This window comes from Nematostella vectensis, chromosome 7 (assembly GCF_932526225.1).
Source record: "Nematostella vectensis chromosome 7, jaNemVect1.1, whole genome shotgun sequence".
In the NCBI taxonomy this organism is placed as follows: domain Eukaryota; kingdom Metazoa; phylum Cnidaria; class Anthozoa; order Actiniaria; family Edwardsiidae; genus Nematostella; species Nematostella vectensis.
The window spans coordinates 13,255,126-13,276,468 of NC_064040.1; the positions used below are offsets into that span (position 1 = coordinate 13,255,126).

The 21,343-nt window shown below is 38.4% G+C and overlaps 1 protein-coding gene and 1 long non-coding RNA gene across 3 annotated transcripts in view; one reads left to right on the top strand and one right to left on the bottom strand.

Annotated features, from left to right (window-relative positions):
- Positions 1–345: 345 nt before the first annotated feature.
- The window catches only part of LOC5508247 (protein arginine methyltransferase NDUFAF7, mitochondrial), a 28,388-nt gene continuing 7,390 nt past the window's right edge, over positions 346–21,343 (bottom strand). For both annotated transcript variants that reach the window (XM_001628798.3, XM_032377024.2), the window contains exons 11-13: positions 21,108–21,281; positions 17,229–17,386; positions 346–906 (exon numbers count right to left, since the gene is read on the bottom strand). In XM_001628798.3, the coding sequence (XP_001628848.2) occupies positions 17,243–17,386; positions 21,108–21,281 (318 nt within the window). In that variant the 3' untranslated portion in view covers positions 346–906; positions 17,229–17,242. The remainder of the gene's footprint in view (positions 907–17,228; positions 17,387–21,107; positions 21,282–21,343) is intronic.
- On the top strand, positions 11,184–21,306 carry LOC125568330. The gene is made up of 2 exons (XR_007312245.1): positions 11,184–11,376; positions 21,141–21,306. It is a non-coding gene; the product is annotated as an uncharacterized LOC125568330 (long non-coding RNA).

Consider the following 21,343-nt stretch of genomic DNA (forward strand, 5'->3'; position numbering starts at 1 on the left):
GAAAATATAACAAACCCAAGTGCAGTGGGGTCCTAGTCTCAGTCAGGATCACGTTTAATTAAAGTCTACCTAGCAAGCATTTTTTTTCGACATAAAGCAAATCTCACCCAAAAGAAGCCTAACTCAGATTAATTAAAATAGATTTATAATACCGACATTCCTATGTCGTTTGTTTTTAAGCTGAGAGGGAGGGAAGGGAGGCGTTTAATTGATGGGGGCGTTTATTAGATCATTTACGGTATGTTTGTAAACTGCGTGGGGCGGTCTGCATATCTACTGACAGGCTTTGTCAATAGCTTGTAAAGTGCAGGTGAGTATGAATGCATAGATACTATAGAAGCTATAGAAGAGCACAGCACGTTCACGTTTAATATTTGCATTTTTGGGAAGGGCTTTTTTGTAATTGTATCAGTATTACAGTTTTCCTTTATGGTTTTAAAAGGAAAAACCCCTATAAGATCAGATTTCTGCCCCAATGCAACGCACGTTTAATCGCGTATTTTTTTGGATTAAGACTTCAACTGGAAACTGAGACTAGAACAGGTGCAAGCGTATCTATCCTTGAGAAAAAGTAATGCTAATGAACAGGTAAAATTGTTATTTAAATAAAAACCAAAAGCTTTCTGCTTCGGTCACACCGTCGATGTTGTTAATAATTCTCTTTTAGAGCTACGTTGCCGTTGCTTTCCCCTTCAAACAAAACTGGCACGTCACCCAAAAAACGGCTCAAATTACTGGTACCTCTTGGCTGATTGGTGTGTCCGTCTGCATTCCTGACTATTATTTCGTTGGCCTTCAAGTCGATCGATGTGATAATAAGACGCCCATAGATCCATGTTCCCATGCTGTAGTTCTCCTAATGTTAACCTTCCTGGTCCCTTCGTTGCCTGTCGTGATTCGTAAAATCTGTAAAAAAAGATGAATTTCAGTGAGTCCCTATTGTTCTTGTTCAGGGGCGGCGGACTTTCAAGTGGTGTGCCCCCCCTTCCCCCCAATAGATAACAATAGGTGACTGGATAACAATAGGTGACTGGATAACAATAAGCGACTGGATAACAATAAGCGACTGGATAACAGTAGGCGACTGGATAACAATAGGCCACTGGATAACAATAGACGATGGATAGAAATAGATTTGATAAAAATAGGCGACTGAATAACAATAGACGACTGGATAACAATTGACGACTGGATAACAATAGACGACCGGATAACAATAGGTAACTGGATAATAATAGACGACTGGATAACAATAGGCGACTTGATAACAATAGGCCACTGGATAACAATAGACGACTGGATAACAATGGGCGACTGGATAACAATAGGCGAATGGATAACAAAATGCGACTGGATAACAATAGGCGACTAGATAACAGTAGGCGACTGGATAACAATAGACGACTAGATAACAAAAGGTGACTGGATAACAGTAAGCGACCGGATAACAATAGGCGAATGGATAACAATAGGCGAATGGATAACAAAAGGCGACTGGATAACAATAGGCGACTAGATAACAGTAGGCGACTGGATAACAACAGTCGATGGATAAAATAGACGACTGGATAGAAATAGGCGAATGGATAAAAATAGACACACACATATCCGAGATTTTCTTTGTCGCCGCCATACGATTTGTTCCTTCTGGGTAGCTAAACTAGGAGACATGCAGGCGACATGTTGCCTAGTTTAGCCAATCTTAAGTAGTCACATTTACAAGAGGTGAGGTCACCATAAAGTAAACGCCAGCGTATAAGGACCTATATTCAAAATCAGGCTGGATAGATCCTATAAATCAGGGTACCTTTTGACAAATCAAGCTGTTTAGGTTCTCAATAACCGTCTCTTACAACAACAACAAACAATGCTGAACACAAAATATTAAGCCCATGTTGTATTCATCTACAGTATGCAATGTAACATCAGTTTCATAAAAGTATCTTTTCTCTCTTGTTTTTAACCATAAAACAGAATTTCGGCAAAACATTTCAGTGCTATTTCAAATAAGAACTTATTCTACCCCTCCAGGCTGATTAGGTTCTTATAAAAAGGGTGCTTAAAACGACAAATTTAGCCTGTAGGTTCTTTAAATCTCTAGGCTCTTATACGCTGGTGTATACTGTATAACTGAAAAGAGTCCAATCCTATGAGCTAATGAGCTTATGTATTGCCAATAGTTTGCTTTAAACTTGTTAATAGGTTTTAATTAAAAGGCTTTTTCCCGGCGTGCTAAGATGCGAACTAATTAAGTATTAGGAAATACCATTGTACTGACGGTAGTTCAAAGGAGGTAAACAACAATTAGGAAAATAAATATCTTTTTATTGTTTCAAAAGTACGGTACATCTCTTAACTGATAGTAGTTATAAGGGTGTGAAATTTCTCACTCGAAAAAAAGGCAAATCGGAACTGGAGATCAAACGACTGTGTTTGTGTCTTTCATAAATTTCATAAAGGAGCAATAATCTTTATTCATCTCGGCAGAAACACCATATAAGCAAATAGGAACCACAATACAAAGTCATTTATTCGATGCAAATCTTAGAAACATACTGATATTGAAAAATTAATAGCCACCACTATTTAAGAGCCTCCTCTTATCGACTTTACAGCGAGCAATTTTAATTAAACATGTTAACAGGATTTAAAATCTTCGTAACCGCAGTAGAGAGACCGCAGTAGAAAGTGATCAGCAAACACAGCTTTAGACACCTATAGATACCTTTATTCTAATCCTCCATGTGTATTTTCATGGCCTCAAAACACAACGTCCACTGGAATCATCTCGGAGTGCAAGCAAAGCATTCTGGGAATTCACTGGGAAAATTCGTCATGGAATGACCTGTTAACACGCCTCTTCCCACAGTTAGACAGATATTTTTTTTTATAAATCTTTTCACCCCAAAGCCACACAACTCCAGACCCGAGAGCGGAGCAAACAATTTTAGAGTCAATTTAGTTTTCAAAAAGACTACATTTAGTGGGGCTGTTGTAATTAATTAGAAAATTACTTTTTGATCCAAGTAAAGCCAAACAAGAAGAAATCCCCATTAATCTACCTTTGCTTGCAAACATTCGTAAACACAACACTTAATTATGCTCCAACAGACTTAATGATGTCCTAGAGCTCGCTCCTTAGCTAATAACTGTAGTATTCGAAAGCTTGGATTCCGCTGTTTCACTTTGATGGGCTGTAAAAACTAAAACGGGGAGGCGTTTGGTTTTGGTCCTTTTTTTTACCTATCTTTCCATCGTAAATTCAACCCAAAAATGGGTTAAATTCTTAATGCTACAAAGCGAACAAGTGTTAAGTCAACGTACTACTGGGTGAAAAATGAAAAAAAGAAACATTTAATAATTTCTAAGATGACTAGAGACATTTTTTTCTTATCTTTCAAGCGATCATAAATGAGAAGTAAGGTTACTAAGTGAACAAGTATCAAAGTAAAACATTTCAAAATGCAACAAAAGAAAAGTGTGTAATTTATATATGCTCATAAACATTTTACATACATTCTTTAGAATGCAAGGATGTTATTATAGAAGTTTGTTCACATTTGTCAATGATTCTATTGTTGCTTGATTAGGAAGTCCGAAAGATTGTGATTATATGTGGTTATGAAATATCCTACCAAAGAATAAACTATTTCAGTATTGAAGATTGTATGTAACTCTTAAAAGAGGTATCAGGATGAAGTTGTGTTTTTTTCTTTAAAATATTCATTACCCATTTATTTCATATCCTAAAACAATTTCCTTTCCGCAAACTGCAAAATAATAGTGTTAATTATTCCCACTGGGAAATATTCAATTAAAAAGTTCACACTTCGCGAGAAAGAACGTTTGTTTATTGAAAACATTCAAAGAAAAAAAATATTGTCAATTGAGTCAGCCGGCTATCTTTCGTAAACATTGTTTTGTCGTTTTTACTTTCTTAACACACCAAAAAGCATACAAAAACAGTAACATGTTAGCTGTCCGGAGATTAACCCAACCAAAGAATGGATGAGACTTTTTGTGAAAAACTTTATCTTTATCATGCCAAAAAAAATCAAGCTATTATATCTTTTAAGAAGAGATGCGAATTGCAAACAAATAGAATTGAAAAGGAGCTGCGGATATATAAATGCGCATAAGTAACACACAAATAAGGAACAACTTTGTTTGTGTTTGCGACAGATAAATCTCCCCTCGAGACAAACTACGACAAAAGAGACATGCCAACAACACTAGATATCTTATTAACGTCAGTACAGATTTTGCTATCGCTAATGGCGATGGCGGGGAATTCTGTGATTTTCAGGATAATTCACCGAGTCAAGGCGCTTCAAACACCCATGAATTATCTTCTGCTGAACATCGCCATATTGGACATTGTGAGCAGCGTATTTTTCTTCTTTTCAATTGTGATTTTAACACAATTCATGGAAGCGCCTTCTGTTCTAAACATCATCAGAAACAACACAAATGTAGCGGTGGCAGATGGTGTGTGTAAAAGTGTGCAGATCATGTGGCTTTCAGCCACTGTCTCGCCTGGACTACTGACATTGATTGCATTTGAACGCTACGTCGCGGTCGTGTTTCCATTCAAGAGAAACTGGCACATCACCAGGAAAAGGCTGAGGTGGTTGGTTCCACTTTGCTGGATCTTTGGGGTAGCTCTAAACGTACCTGAGACGGTGGACTATGAGCTACGAGAAAATAGTTCGAAATTGTTCGATAACGGTGCCGTGTCCGCAGTGGGTCACATTTGTTCTACCTGGAACAAGTATCTCTTATATGTACACGAAAACGATACAAAGGTTATGCAAAAAGGACGAAATCAGTCAGAATTTTCCCATACCAGCTTTACAAAATCGCAAGAAAGAGAAAAAGAAAATTGTCAGCGTTCTTCTGGCAGTGACATCGGTTTTCTTTGTTGTTTTTTGGAGGTGGTGGAATTATGTTTATCATCCAAAACTTTGATAAAGATATAAGCAAAAAACTAGGGACCTACAGCTTTGAGATGTTCAAAATTATTTTCATATTTAACTCAGCAGTGAATCCAGTGATATATTTGTCATGCGTCAAGCGTTTCCGGGATGAGTTTGTGAAGATGTTACAACCTCGCATCAGCCGCTGTCCCGGGGCGAGGCGGTACGACATGCAAAAAGCGCGCGAAAACGGGCGAGAGACAATGACGTCATCCATGGCAATAGCGACAGAAAAAGACGTTTGCACGTTTAATATGAAAGTGGTTTCAAAAGACAATACCAAAATGCCTTGTGACATGACCTCAAAATGTTAAATGTACAAATGCTATCCAACACCTTCATGAGAACCTGGGATTTTCGAGCATTTCTAGCATTTCGCTACAACGTCTATCACTATAGGCCATTAGTAGCTCAGCCAATTAGAGTACAGGATTTGTGATAGACCTCTAGTTGGTACATTCTAAATAACAACAATAACAATCATTGCTGTACACACAATATAAGCCTATGTTTTATTTAACATTTTGCAATGCACCAAATATATATGAAAAGTATCTGTTCTCTCTTGTTATCAATCATAAATCAGAATTTTGATAAAATATTTGAGTGATCTTTCAAATTAGAACCTATTCTTCCCCACCAGGCACATTAGGTTTTTTTGAGTGGTTACTGTAAACCACCTGACTTTCAGATACTCTGGATATATTTTCAGGAATATTTTGTTGTCATTATTGCTATATTTATTTTCATTCCCAGCTAGCAGTATGTGTTAAAAAGGGAAGAGATCTGCCAATGCGGATTTAATCAGAATTACGATCAGAAGAGTAGAAAAGAACTAGAATTGGGTATATATATCAGGGAATAGGTATGCACATAGTTGGTCAAGAAGGCGAAGGAAACGGTTAAATCAGTTGTGTCAGACCAGGGAGTTGTCACAACTCTCACAACTCCCAGGTCAGGCGATGAAAGGACAACGCGTGCATGAGATCATAATAATGATACGAGTCTTGACTTCTATGAATGGCAATCCTGTTTTGCTGTTTATGTTACTCTTACAATATGTATCAATCTAGTAAATAAACGAATAGAAATAAATTAAAAGTAAATAAAAGAATACGTAAACCCAGTTCCCTATAATCAAAATAAGTTAAAATCACAATAAAACAGCCATCTTTTTGCTTTCATCGATACAACAAGACATGGGGGCCCGCCCCCTTTCTAGCAGCCAAAATACAGAAAATGTATGAGACATTATCTCAAATGCAGGAAAAAAAATCCTTGAAAGGGTCTTACGGGCACCCTCCTGTTAAAACTCCTGGCTACGCCGCTGCAAGAATGTTCAAATGGGCTACTGACTCTATCCATGAGGGCGAAATCAAAATGTCAAACCTCAATAGTAGCTCGATTGATATATCGAAAAGCGTTTTCTAGTCTGGTCACTTTCGCTACGAAAGGCTTTAACTTATAGCCTATAGTAGGTCAACAAATCGGAATGCCGCATTGTTGATAGGATGTAATGATTAAGTGTGATTTGACTAAATTTTGTTATTTTCATTCTCGGGGTTTAATAGCAATAGCCTTGCTAATCTCATATTCTTATTAAGAGTTTAGTCTGACCCTTATATTGTTTTATTGGCAGCCATTAGCGTTTTCTTCTTGTGCTCATCACTCATCTCTAATCCTTGCTGTGCTAATGCAAGCAAAAGTTGATGGTTGCTAATATTTTTTATCAAAAGTACGGCTATAGACAAATCGGGATAGTGCCCTTGGACATCATTAAGTCTATTAGGGAATAATTGAGTCCGGTGCTTATGGATGTTTGCAAGTAGCCTGAGTATCGGGCGATTTTAATTTTCAAAAGTCGGAGAGGAAAAATAAAAGTACGCCTGACACAAATACTAGACGCGACGCCTGCCGCCTCTTTTCAGGCCACTGTCAAAATATGTCGGCTGTCAATTTTCCAATGACTCACGCGGTGGCACGATCAAATGCCCAAATCAAATTATAAACAACATTTATGTTAAACAAAACTACATTGGTGTTATATGCAAGGGTAACAATTTTAGTAACGACGAACCCCGGTGAGAGTAACTTTTTATGCTAAATGATTTGAAACGCAAAGATAGTTCACGGCTCAGGAAATTTACGATTTAAGTATATGACTGCAGATCCACACATCACTAAATCACAACAAGATATTCACATCACCAATTTACTACAGGCTTTTTCGTCTAAACCGCCGTTCGAACACAAATGCCATTATTTGATAAGCTCACTCAATCAACAACTCGCGGGAAGTGCCGCAAACAATCCCAAGCATTCTTCGTGCTCTAACAGACAAATTTCTCGAATTTTCGGCGCCTGGTCTGTCTAAAAATTTGATAGCTACTACAAATGATGTCTGTAGTATTAAGCAGCTTCTATGACATCCAGCGCCTTTGATATAACTAGCAGATCTTCGCTTCGAAAAACGATACCAATGAGAAATAAACACACGCAATGACCGGCCTTGGCAATATATTTGAACATCTAACCTGAGTATCAGGCGGAATTTTTCCGAAGAAAATGAAGAGAGGAATTTTTTTTTTTAATGTTATAGAAAACGATTTCTCGCAAGGTCAATAGCACTTTTTGGAGTCCGCCATTACTCTGGGAACAAGCAGTCGACGGGCTAGGGTACTATATATAGCTAAACCAATCAGCGCGTCCCATTCGAGTACTCTTTGTTTTTTTGACCAATCAGGAGCCATGCCGGAATCCGGCATGAGAACATGTGATCTGAACAGTACTTGTATCAGGCCCTTGTCTCGCCGGCGCGATAGAAACATGGAGGGCCTGATACTCAGGTTAGTTTGCAAGCAAAGGTGGATTCATGGGGATTTTTTCTTGTTTGGCTTTGCCTGGATGGGAAAATTATTTACAAGGGATTCCTCTGGAATCTCGAAGTCATAAATTGGGCATTTTTTCGTCGTCGTCGTCGTCGTCGTTATCGCCAAAACGACATTTTCGTACCCAGATCCTTTCTTATAGATTTTGACCGAGATGCACTGGATACAAACAAAGTCACAGGATCAAAACTCACATACGATTGCTTCAGCCTCACGATAGGTGTACAAATCTTATCTAAAGCGAACTACAGGTACCACCATTACAAATAACTCAACTACAAAAACGCAGAAACAAGGATTGTTAGTAAGCTTACTATAAAAGATAAGACAAGAGACGTGTTTACGAACATCCATGTGTTTATCAAAGTGTACGTAACGCCATGTTACATGGATGAGTACAAACCTTGCTTCTTTTATTATTTTTCCTTCAAGGAAGTATATTAGCTTTACGTATTTTATAATATTAAGCATAATATTTACTATTTTAGGATATAAAACTGTCCAGTTTTTCGATTGCTATGGTAGTCAAAGACATATTTATTAGAATTGGTTGCTTTATTCACTCTCAGACATTTTAATGAACATCTCTTCACAGAAGTATTGGTGAGTCCTGAACTAGTACAATCCAAGAGATAGTTAACTTACAACATTGACTTTGAAGCATTTTTACCATAAATGATGTACACATAGAAGGAGTCTTAAATGTTTAAGATTGAGTTTATACAAGTTATTTTTAAAGTTACAGTTAAAAAATATAAATGTAAGTAGTAGTAGCCTGTTATCTACTGCATTAACTAATTATTTAAGAATTATTTGAAGTAGCATTAGCAATCGGTTTTTTAGCTAAATTTACATCGAGTCAAAATATTGAAAGAAAAATTAGCAGCATTTGTACAGCCATAAACAGCCATTGTACTACTGCATTAAAACCATATGTTACTGTTAGAATTGTCATCAAGTTTATCCATTCAAAGTGTATTGTCAACTTACTGTACATGAGCAAAGTAAATCAGTTTTATCAAAATTACTAAGGTTACATTTAAAGACAAAGGTACATCAGAGTTAATTCATGCCCAAGTAGTGGAAAGTTACAGTTGTAAGTATGGGGTATTAATAGGACATTCGATTTTTTTGTAATAGTTATCTTAGTGACAGGATAACAACAGTGTGTTATTTGTAATGTAAGACCTTTCCCTTCAATCAATCCATTTCTATCTTGTGACTGCATTCAATCACTGTTGCCATGGATGACGTCATTGTTCCTAGTCTGTTTTCGCGCGCTTTTCTCATATCGTACCGCCTAGCCTCTGCACAACAGCTGATACGGACTAGTATCATCTTTATAAGCTCATCCCGGAAACGTTTGACGCATACAAAATAAATGACTGGGTTTACTGCCGAGTTGAATATAAATAGGATTATATATATTTCGACGAAATTGGCTGCCATACTTATGCCTTTCTTTTCTTGGAAAGTTTCAAAAATAAACATAATTCCACCAATTCCGAAAACAAAAAAGGAAATAGCTGTTATGCTAGAGAGAGCAGCAACAATTTTCTTTTTCTCCTTCCAGCGTCTCTGTGTAATAGCTACTGGAATGTTCAGACCAGGATGGTCCTTTTTCCATATTTTTTGTATCGTTTTTGTGTACATGAAAAATATGGCAATCGCAGGGAATACAAATGTACAAATCAGAATAAACACAGAATATGCATAATTGTTTATATTATTAAACGTTTTCGCGCACCCGTCCTCTCGTAATTCCGCATCCACAATCTCAGGGATTGTAAGCGCTATACCCAAAAGCCGGCAAGAAGAAACCAACCACCTCAGCCTTTTCCTGGTGATGTGCCAGTTTCTCTTGAATGGAAACACGACCACGTTCAAATGCAATCAATGTCAGTAGTCCAGGCGAGACAGTGGCTGAAAGCCACATGATCTGCACACTTTTACACACACCATCTGCCATCCGCTACATTCGTGTTGTTTCTGATGATGCTTAGAACAGAAGGCGCTTCCATGAATTGCGTTAAAATCACAACAGAAAAGAAGAAAAATACGCTGCTCACAATGTCCAATATGGCTTTTTTCCAGCAGAAGATAATTCATGGCTGTTTGAAGCGCCTTCATTTGGTGAATTATCCTGAAAATCACAGATGATGATATCTTGTGTCGATCTCATTTTTGTAGTAGTTATGTTCTGGGAGATTTTATCCGTTTCCAATACAAACAAAGTTATTCTTTAATTGACACACACCGTCCGCTTCCACTTGTTCTTATAATGACGCTTTGACCCTAGACCCGTAAGTGAACTACGTTGAAAGTAAGTTCAATAGCAGGAATAAACTGCTGCTTACAAAGTTCAACGTGGCGATGTTTGTTTAGCAAAAGATAATTAGTAACTGTTTGCAGTTCCTTGACTGTGTATTGTTCTGCAAGGCCCCTTGCAACCGTTAACACACGCTGTATTAGAAGAGACGGTAAACTAATTCTGAAAAAGTCGACAGATGCAGAGAGCTACCGAAATCTGAATATGTTTTTCTGATGTGTATTTGCATTAAAATGGTTGTTGTTGTTTTGTTTTGTTTTTTGCTACATTTGTGTTATCTTGTAATATATGTAATTATGTATATAGATAGATGCAAGTGGGAACACCTTCAATAAAAGGACAATGGAATTATAAATGAACTGATATTGCTACAAGGTAGCATAGATGTGATAATACATTCTGTCTTATTAGTTTTGTAATTATAGCCAATATCAGTCCGCCTTAAATTATTTTATTCTTGGGAAAGCTCTAGAAGTGATATGTAAGCATGACACCTAATTATCTATTGGAAAAGAGGAAATAAGAAGTCTGCCTGAATTGCTTCCAGTAATTCAGATAGACAAAACTAGTAGAAAATCATGATTTAAAAAACTCACGATAAAAAAAGTTTAAGATTTATATATTAGGCTCAGATATCTTGAAATAATACTATAAATCGCTTTCTTTAGCCAGTAGAAACAAATAAGCACGGCAAGGACAAAGGAGAGAAAGTTTTTGTGTGTGTGTCATCGCTTCCAAATTTACAAATGACAATAAGAGGCTAGTGGATTCGTTAAAGCACATTGCCACCATAAACTGATTAGAAATTAAATTTTATCTGGAAAAGTAGGAAAAGCAAAGCTCCCGACGCTAAAAGAAGCGGTAATAATTACAGCTAGCCATTGCTTTTAAGCCTTCTTCATCCGTTGATTGTGTTATGAGAATGGCTCACTTTGGCCTTCATGCTGCGGATTCATTTATTATTTCATGTAATTGTTTCCGCTTGTTTTCAAACTCAGGAGATTTTCAATCGAACGCAGGAGAGTAGTTGTGCGTTAATTTCACCAATTATTAGAGACCTTAAGATCCAGGTTTTTGGCGATTTCTGGCTGACCGCGAACCGCAAGCGGTCACGTGACCGGGGCTTGCCGTCGCGTTTGCCGTTCGAAGTTCACGTTTTGAACTGATGGGACTCCTTCTAGAGGTAAGTCATTCATGGCAAGGTTTTTCGTATTTTTGAACACCGAAATCCCACGTTAAACACAGAAAGTTAGCTTTTACTATGTGTTACCTTTCAACTGATTTTTGTTTTACAATAAAAAAAATACTTTTGAGAATATTTTTTTAAGCGCAAAGTCAAAGTGGTCGTCATGAATGAAAACAAACGTGGCGCCGAGTTCCATGCTTTTTGGCAAACCTATTGATTTGAAGAAAATCGTAAGCTTATCGATGCAAAGACCTTGTTTCCGTAACAGTTTTGTTATAGCAATGTTTTAGATGGTTCCTTTTAGATGGCCATTGCTATACAATGATTTGGACAGAAACCTCGAATCTTAATTCCAAAAATGGGCATACGTCTAACGTGAAACCGCAAACCGCCGCCTACGGTTTGCCGTTCGCGGTAATATGGTCTAACCTTAAGGTCTCACAAAACACTTCAAACAGTCTCTCTCTTTTTATATTTATGAAAGAAGAATTATCACTAGTTCAAAACTTTTATCTCAATAACTATACCATTACATTCTGGTAACGTTGCTATAGATAACGCATTGTCCCTCGCCTGTTTTCGCGCGCTTTTTGCATATCGTACCGCTTTGTCTCTGTTCAGCAGCTGAAAAAAACTCTCTATTTTTATTTATGAAAGCAGAATTATCACTTTTTAAAACTGACTTTTATTATTCTAGTTCAAAACTTTTATCTCAATAACTATACCATTATATTCTGGAAACGTTGCTATAGATGACGTCATTGTCCCTCGCCTGTTTTCGCGCGCTTTTTGCATATCGTACCGCTTTGCCTCTGTACAGCAGCTGATAAAAACTCGTACTATCTTCAAAAACTCATCCCGAAAGCGTTTGACACATGTCAAATAAACGACTGGATTTACTACCGAGTTGAAAATAAAAAGGGTTTGGTAAATGTAATAAAAATAGTATCCCAGTCTTCGCGACATTTTGTCAAAAGCATATAGAACAAACATAATAGCTCCATTCCCAAACACGACAAAGAAAATAATAGTCACCGTCAACAGAACAGTAACTATTCTCTTTTTCTCTATTTTGCGGTTTCGCAAGAGTCCGTCTGGGAGATTAGCCGTTGCTTCGTCCTTTTTCCATATTTTATGTATTGTTTTTGTGTACATGAAAGAAATGGCAATCACAGGGAGCACAAATGTGAATAACAGAAAGACGACCGAATAAACCTCATTGTTTATATGACTAAACGATTTTATGCAAGCATTTCCTTGGAATTCATAGTCCACCATCTCAGGTACGTTTAGAGCTACCCCAAAGATCCAGCAAAGTGGAACCAACCACCTCAGCCTTTTCCTGGTGATGTGCCAGTTTCTCTTGAATGGAAACACGACCGCGACGTAGCGTTCAAATGCAATCAATGTCAGTAGTCCAGGCGAGACAGTGGCTGTAAGCCACATGATCTGCACACTTTTACACACACCATCTGCCACCGCTACATTCGTGTTGTTTCTGATGATGTTTAGAACAGAAGGCGCTTCCATGAATTGCGTTAAAATCACAATTGAAAAGAAGAAAAACACGCTGCTCACAATGTCCAATATGTCGATGTTCAGCATAAGATAATTCATGGGCGTTTGAAGCGCCTTGACTTGGTGAATTATCCTGAAAATCACAGAATTCCCAGCCATAGCTATCAGTGATAACAAAATCTGTATAGACGTTAAGAAAGTTTCGAGTGCTGTTAACATATTGTCGAAGTTGCAGCTAAGCAGACGAAGGTCTCCAACTAATTTATATTTGTCATTTATATAGCTCATTTATGTGAAAATATTTTGACACATTTGCATTGACAATTCCTTTTTATGAATGCTCTATTTAGAGTTATTTACAGCAGGTGAATACCCCCGACCACGGGATAATGTCTCGCCTGGGCCACTGACATTGACTGCATTTAAAAGCTACGTCGCGATCGTGTTTCCATTCAAGAGAAACTGGCGCATCACCAGGAAAAAAACTGTGGTTGGTTTCACTTTGCTGGATGTTAAGGGTAGCTCAAAACACACCTGAGATGAATAATGATGATGTTTATTCGGTCGTCTTTCTGTTATTCACATTTGTGTTCCCTGTGGTTGCCATTTCTTTCATGTACACAAAAACAATACAAAATATATGTGAAAAGGACGAGGCAATGGCTAATCTCCCAGACGAACTCTTGCGAAAACTCAAGAAAGAGAAAAGATAATTTTTACTGTTCTATTGACTGTTATTGTTTTCTTTGTCGTGTTTGGAAATGGGGCGATTGTCTTTGTTCTACATGCTTTACAAAAAAAAATTCCGAAGCATGGGATAATATTTCTATTACATTCCCTGATTACAGGTTCAACTCAGCAGTAAATCCATTTGTTTATTTGACAATTTATTTTAAAAAGAGACTGTTTGAAGCATTTTTGTATGAAACTTAAAATAATTGGTTTAAATGCACAACTACTTTCCTGTCTGGGTTCGATTGAAAATCTCCTGAATTTGAAAACAAGTTGAAACAATCAAATAAAATATCAAATGAAATAAAGGGAAATCCGCCACATGAAGGCTGAAGTAAGCCATTCTCGGATGAAGTAGGCTTAGGAAGCACTGGCTAGCTTTAATTGTTTCCGCGTTTTAGCGACGGGAGATTGTTTAACCCCTTTTTCCAGTTAAATTTCATTTCTTATCAGTCAATGGTGGTTGTATGCTTTAACGAATACACGATCATCTTTTTGTCATTGATAAATTTGGAAACGATGCGACAAGGAACATTCTCTATTCTCCTTTTTATCATAAATATTTCATTCTAACATTTGACAGATAATAGAGCACCCCCATTGTCTTTGCCATGCTTATATTTTTCTAGCTTATTCTTTAATCTAAAGCGATTTTGCATAATCTCAAAATATTTGAGCCAAATATCTAAATCTTAAACTTCTTTTTCATCGTGAGATTTTTACATTATCATTTTCTCCTAGTTTTGTTTGGCTGAAATACTGGAAGCAACTGTTTGGGAATTCAGGCATACTTTCCATTTTCTGAAGCTTTACAGATAGATTATTAAGTGTCATGCTTACATATTAGATCTAGAGCTTCCCTCAGACGAAAATGTTTTAAGCGGACTAATATATATAACATCTATGCTACCTTGTAGCAATATCAGTTCAATTAATTCTATTTTCCTTTTATTGAAGGTGATTCCCACTTGCATCTATCTAAAAACATAATTACATATATTACAAGATAACACAAATGTAACAAAAAAAAAACAACTATTACACATATGAATAATGCCACCAGAAAAACCTTTTTAGATTTCTGCAGCTCTCTGCGACTGTCGACTTTTCAGAATTAGTTTACCATCTGTTCTAATACAGCTTGTGTTATCGCTGATAGCGGTTGCGGGTGACTTTGTAATTTGCAGAACAATACGGCCAAAAACTGCAAACAGTTACTAAACATCGCCATATTGAACATTGTAAAAAGGCGGTTTATTGTTGCTATCAAACCTATTTCCAAAGTACTTCACTAACGTTTCTAAGGTTAACAGCGTCATTATAAGAACAAGTGGAAGCGGACGGTTGGTGTCAATTAAAGAATAACTTTGTTTGTATTGGAGACGGATAAAATCTACTCCAAAAATGAGATCGACACAAGATATCATCTTAACTTCAGTACAGATTTTGCTATCATTGATAGCGATGGCGGGAAATTCTGTGATTTTCAGGATAATTCACCAAGTCAAGGTACTTCAAACACCCATGAATTATCTTCTGCTGAACATCGCCATATTGGACATTGTGAGCAGCGTATTTTTCTTCTTTTCAATTGTGATTTTAACGCAATTCATGGAAGCGCCTTCTGTTCTAAACATCATCAGAAACAACACAAATGTAGCGGTGGCAGATGGTGTGTGTAAAAGTGTGCAGATCATGTGGCTTTCAGCCACTGTCTCGCCTGGACTACTGACATTGATTGCATTTGAACGCTACGTCGCGGTCGTGTTTCCATTCAAGAGAAACTGGCACATCACCAGGAAAAGGCTGAGGTGGTTGGTTTCTTCTTGCTGGCTTTTGGGTATAGCACTAACAATCCCTGAGATTGTGGATGCGGAATTACGAGAGGACGGGTGCGCGAAAACGTTTAATAATATCAACAATTATGCATATTCTGTGTTAATTCTGATTTGTACATTTGTATTCCCTGCGATTGCCATATTTTTTATGTACACAAAAACGATCCAAAAAATATGGAAAAAGGACCAGCCCGGTCTGAACATTCCAGTAGCTATTACACATAGACGCTGGAAGGAGAAAAAGAGAACTGTTGCTGCTCTTTTTACCATAACATCAATTTTCTTCGTTGTTTTCGGAATTGGTGGAATCACGTTTATTCTTGAAACGTTCCAAGAAAAGATAGGCATAACTATGCCCAATTTCGCCGAAATAAATATGACCCTATTCATATTCAACTCGGCAGTAAACCCAGCCATTTATTTTACATGCGTCAAATGCTTTCGGGATAAGTTTGTGGAGATGATTGGAGGCCGTGCCGGCTGTTGCGCCAAGACGAGGCGGTACGACATGAGAAAAGCGCGCGAAAATAAACGAGAAATGATGACTTCATCCATGGCAACGGTGACCGAATGCAGTGGTCACACGATAGAGATGGAACTGACAAGATATAGATGTAGTAAAATTACATCACGCATCTGACAAGCCGGACGGAGAATCTTAACTAAATTACAAAAAAAAACGTTGGTTGCCAGATATTCAAAGATCCAACATGTCAATCACACGCGCACGAATAGCATGTCAGGAACGAGATGATGCAAAAACAGCCATGCAAATAAGCATAAGCATCTTCAGGTTAGCGTAGAAAGTGTGGCATAAGGACTTCATTTTCCATTTTCCGGCGTTTCGCCAGAAAAGTGTTACCTTACTTACTATAACAAAAAGGTATAATACAGCTTATTTTTGAATATATCATGTAACGAGTAATTGGTCGGAATAACCCCGTTAATTTGTGACTGTGTTAGAATCGAGATGTACTCTCCTTTTTATTAATTTTTTTTACTTAATTTATTTGAGACTTACTGTTTGAGGGTACATGACCCACTTAAACTAGTTTTTTGGTAAGAAAACTAACACCATATCGAAGTGACAATGCTTTTTAGCTAATTTTTTTCTAAACAATCATTTTGGGTCTACGACATACTGTCAACTTATTAATATAATTGAGAACGTTTCCATGACACCAGAATGTCTATAACAGCAATTACTGCAAATTAATTACCAACGAACGTGTCGTCCAGATTCTCGCCCTTTAGAGCCCTGATTTTTATGCTCTTTCAAAAAAGGAATTGACTGACAAGTTTTTCCATCGATCATGTCACCAGAAAAAAAAACATCTCTTGGTCACATACATATACCACTGCCAGACTGACCAAATCATAGGGCCCTAATAAAGAGATTGAATTTCTTGCGCGGGTTTGCGGCGTGGAATTTGGAATCGATAAGGGAACAGCATTGGGACGATTTTAGGAGACGCAATTCAACATGACGTCGAACGAGGCCAACGTTGATGTTGTGAATCTAACTAAGATATTCCCGGAGCACAATTGCCAAAACCATTTTCTGGCTATCATTCTGTATCACATCAACATGATTACGACGCCATGTTAAATTGCGTCCAAGCATGCTGTTCACATATACAACTCGACACTTGGATGACGTATCAAACTGTAGGCTTCAGGAGATATGTATTATCCACAAGACAGCTGTGGTGGTGGTGACAGTTGCGTCACTGCGTCACAACGTCTAACGTTACGTCATACCTCTCGCAATTACGTCACTGGGCGACGGCCGCGGGCTCTGGGCTCTGTCGATCTGTGACTGCAAATACTTTGAATTTCTCGCCCATTTCTTCCGTCAGCATTTTGTAGCCGCTGTAGAGTTGCTTGGCCTGGTCTGGTGACGCCTTGGATAGCAGGATCTGTTCGTAGAGAAATAATAGTCACTATAGCTTGACCCCTCGATAACTCCAAATATTTTCTATTTTCTACTACATATATCTTTACACTCGCTAAATAGCTTACCCATTGCTAACTTCTAATTGCTATTTCCAGTAGGGGACTTGCACTAAGGAGACACGTGACTTTATGGCAAACGCACGCCAAAATATATAAGCACAGAAATCCCCCCCCCCCCCCCCCCCTCTCACGCCAAAAAGCGATAAACAATTTCAATAAAAATAAGTCTTTTCTGGCAATGAAAAGGCTGATTCGTAAGCGCTGAGCGCTGAATAAGTTGCTTCTCGTTATTATTTTGTGGACTTTAAAAGCACACTAGCATACACACATTGGCATCAGTCGGGCCAAGACGGGACGCTAGTAGAACGTGTAGTTCGGCAACCATGGACAGCTGTTTCGTCCTTATTAGGACTCGTCAGCATGGCATAGCCGGTTTGCCTCAGTTAAACTTCATCGGCAAGACTGCAGGGCGACTTCGACTCAAACGGATTGCTTTAAACCATAGCTTAGATCCATGTGGGATCTAGAGCTGCGACCGGGCTAGCGTGATGCCAATTGTGCAGATCACGCATGCGACCTTTGCTAGTCTAAAACTCCGTCGGATAGCCAAACTATCCTTGCGAGTATGTATACATAAATGTGGACTTTAAAAGCACACTCGCATACACACATTGGCATCAGTCGGGCCAAGACGGGACGCTAGCACAGTCTATCACCCGTGCAGTTCGGCAACCATGGACAGCTGTTTCGTCCTTATTAGGACTCGTCAGCATGGCATAGCCGGTTTGCCTCAGTTAAACTTCATCGGCAAAAGACTGCAGGGCGACTTCGAATCAAACGAAGTGCACGGGTAATAGACTGTGCTAGCGTCCCGTCTTGGCCCGACTGATGCCAATGTGTGTTTGCTGGTGTGCTTTTAAATTCGTTATTATTTTGGCGCCAAAAGACAGGGCGCGCAAAAGTTTGCCACCCTAATTTTCACGAGGTTTGTTTTCCTAACGGTAAAGTTGAAGTTTTCGGGTTTCGCTGGAAAACTATGTTAAACAAAACAGAAATACAGTACGATGGCCAGTGCCGTATCACTTCATATTAAAATTGCTATTTTGCGGGCCCAATGCTTATTATTTTTTCTAAGACGACTACGAATGTACTTATGCATAGAAAAGACTACACATTTTCACATTTTAGCGGAGCCCCATACCTAAGAAAAAGTGGTATATAAGAAAAATATGGTAACAAATATTGGTAACCAATCGAATCGCGTTCGTAAAAATCGCGTTTTGGTGACGCGATATCCGTCCGTATGGCAACCAAACTTGGTAGGTGCCATGTAGGTGTCAAGTGGGGTGCAACAATATGGTCACGTGTTTTGTGACGTCAAGAAAAATTGTATAACAACCAAACTTGGTAGGTGTCATGTATGTATCACGGGCGGTACCAAGATATGGTCACGTGATGCATGACGTGATCGATGACGTCACTAAAAGTCAAACTACCCTGACGCCGAAACATCGTATGACAGTTAAACTTGTTATGTGTGTGTTATATGGGGGGAAGGGGGTTTAACAAATTGGGCGCGTGATTAATAATAATATTTAAAATTTCTTAAATTATTAAGCGAAAATTAAGCAAAGACTTGGTCGTTTGGAGCTCCGCTTTAAGGGAATGCCTAAATCTATATATTATTGATTTATATGTTGTTTTTTTTTTTTGTTTGCACGTAGTGGGAGTAGTTCCGTAGCAGCGGGCATAGTTCCGTATCACTCAAAAATTCTGTCGTCTGGTACGAGTTTTTTTAATTTGAGAATCAATAAAAACATATTTACTGAATAACATATCACACCCCTTCCTTTTTGCTTAAAATTAATGTATTAAAATAAATTTTAACTTCGCAATGCAGCAGGTTAACAAACCAACAATCGTCAATGGGCTTTCGCTCGCGTGTCGCTAACAAATCCATATTGCAAGAAACAAAACGGTTTGATAGAATTTTTCAAAAATAAATGCCACAACCCACACAAATACTGAAACGGCAAAATAGACAAAATGCAAAAATGTAGAGGATAAGGTGAGCCTAGAATAGGGTGATTTATTTTGCCGTTTTTATTTACAAGAATAAAATGTGAATGCTACGGCCGCCAATGCGTTGTTGTCGTAGTTCTGCAATAATCCCATATCCCTTTGTAAGTTAGCCAGCTGATAATTTAACAATGGTTAATCTTTGCCGTTTTATTTAATCATCCTCGCATATTGATATATAAATCACCGTTTTAGTAATTATTTTAATATAGAATAATATTTTATCGAGCGCTAACAATATCAATGAGGTTTATCTTTAAAATGAAGTTCTTTATTCAGCCGAATCACTGAAATAAAAGGCCCTCATAATAAAAATTAACCGTTTAGAAATAACATTACTGGGATTAAAATGATTAATTGAGAACGGGATAATCAAATCAATCCTTTTCGCGGCTTTATATCTGCAGTCAAACCAAAAACACACTACCCTGGTTCCAGAGCCTCGAACGTCTCTCTATTTAGTAGGTGTTAGACGAGACACCTCGCTGGTAACTAAATAGCGAGACGTTCGAGGCTCTGGAACCAGGGTAAAAACAAAAAACCATTGGATGAAATAAGCTGGATTTAAACTTATCGTCTGATAAGTTTGGGGTCAGGTATCGAATAGCTTGGTGACCTCCTAACCAAGCGCACATGAGAAGCCGGGCCTCCGGGCCACAGCTCCTCCCTCCCTCCCGGGGGATACCTGTCATACCTAACGGTGGAATATACTTACCCAATAGATACGCTCCACATTAGGGAGTGGTGGGAGGGGCACAATATCCCCGAATCCCGTGCTGAGTCATGAATTTGCAGGAATTCAAGAGAGAGTGCAAACGTGCCACGGCTTGAATGGAAATAGGCCCAGGCGCCAGCGGTCATCCTCGATTTTAACTTATGTTAAATTATGCTAATGTAGCATACATTTATATCTCAGGAAAGGTTAATAGTTTTGTATCATTTAGATAGTTTTGGATTGTTCAAATCTACAATATTCGAGGCAAAAAGATAAAAACAAGGGCTGAGTGCTACGGAAATAGGACTGCTACGGAACTGGTTATCGTACTTTATTCAAGACGAAACGTTACAGCAAGGCAATATTTCAACAACTTGAAAGCACATCGGATGGGCAAGTTTCCAGAAAACAAAAGTATGCAAGACGAGTAAAAAGTGAGCAAGGGTGACGGCGACGGCAGAGAACAAGTGAAAATTCTGAGAGCTAGACATGAAATGTACACCTCTTGTATACAACACACACGTATCACGGTCTAGCGAGGGCGGGAAAGTTTGCGCTGAAAGCCGAGGATGGGTATGTGTGTGCTGAATATTTTATAGAAACGAGTTTAGAATTGAGCGGTCAAGTTCTACCTGCTGTTGCCGTTGTTACTCTATACTGCATAACTCTATAAGTGCTCCGGTGAAAATGATCTGGTTCAGCATGTTCCAGTAGCGGATCTAGAGGGAGGGTTTAGGGTTTAACCCCCCCCCCCCCCTTTGAGCTACCAGAAAGCCATATGTAACAAAAACAAATCACCCCCTCACCCCTTTGTCACTGAGCCAAACCCCCCCCCCCCCCCCCCCCTTTAGCGAAAAGCTAGATCCGCCCCTGTGTTCTGTATTTCATACCCTCATCCGTTGGTCAATTCCCATGTTTTTCAGAAATGAGACTTGCGTTACAGGCCCATAAGTATTGACGTCACTTCCGGCTGCTTGTCGCAAGAATCGGAAGTCAACGTTAGCAGTGATGTCTGCAGTTCCAGGAGCTTCAAGCACATCGTGCAGTTTGTGCTTAAAAAATGACTAAAATAAAAATGAAATCGTAATTGAAGGCTGCTGTTTTGAGGATATTTATAATGTTCAGG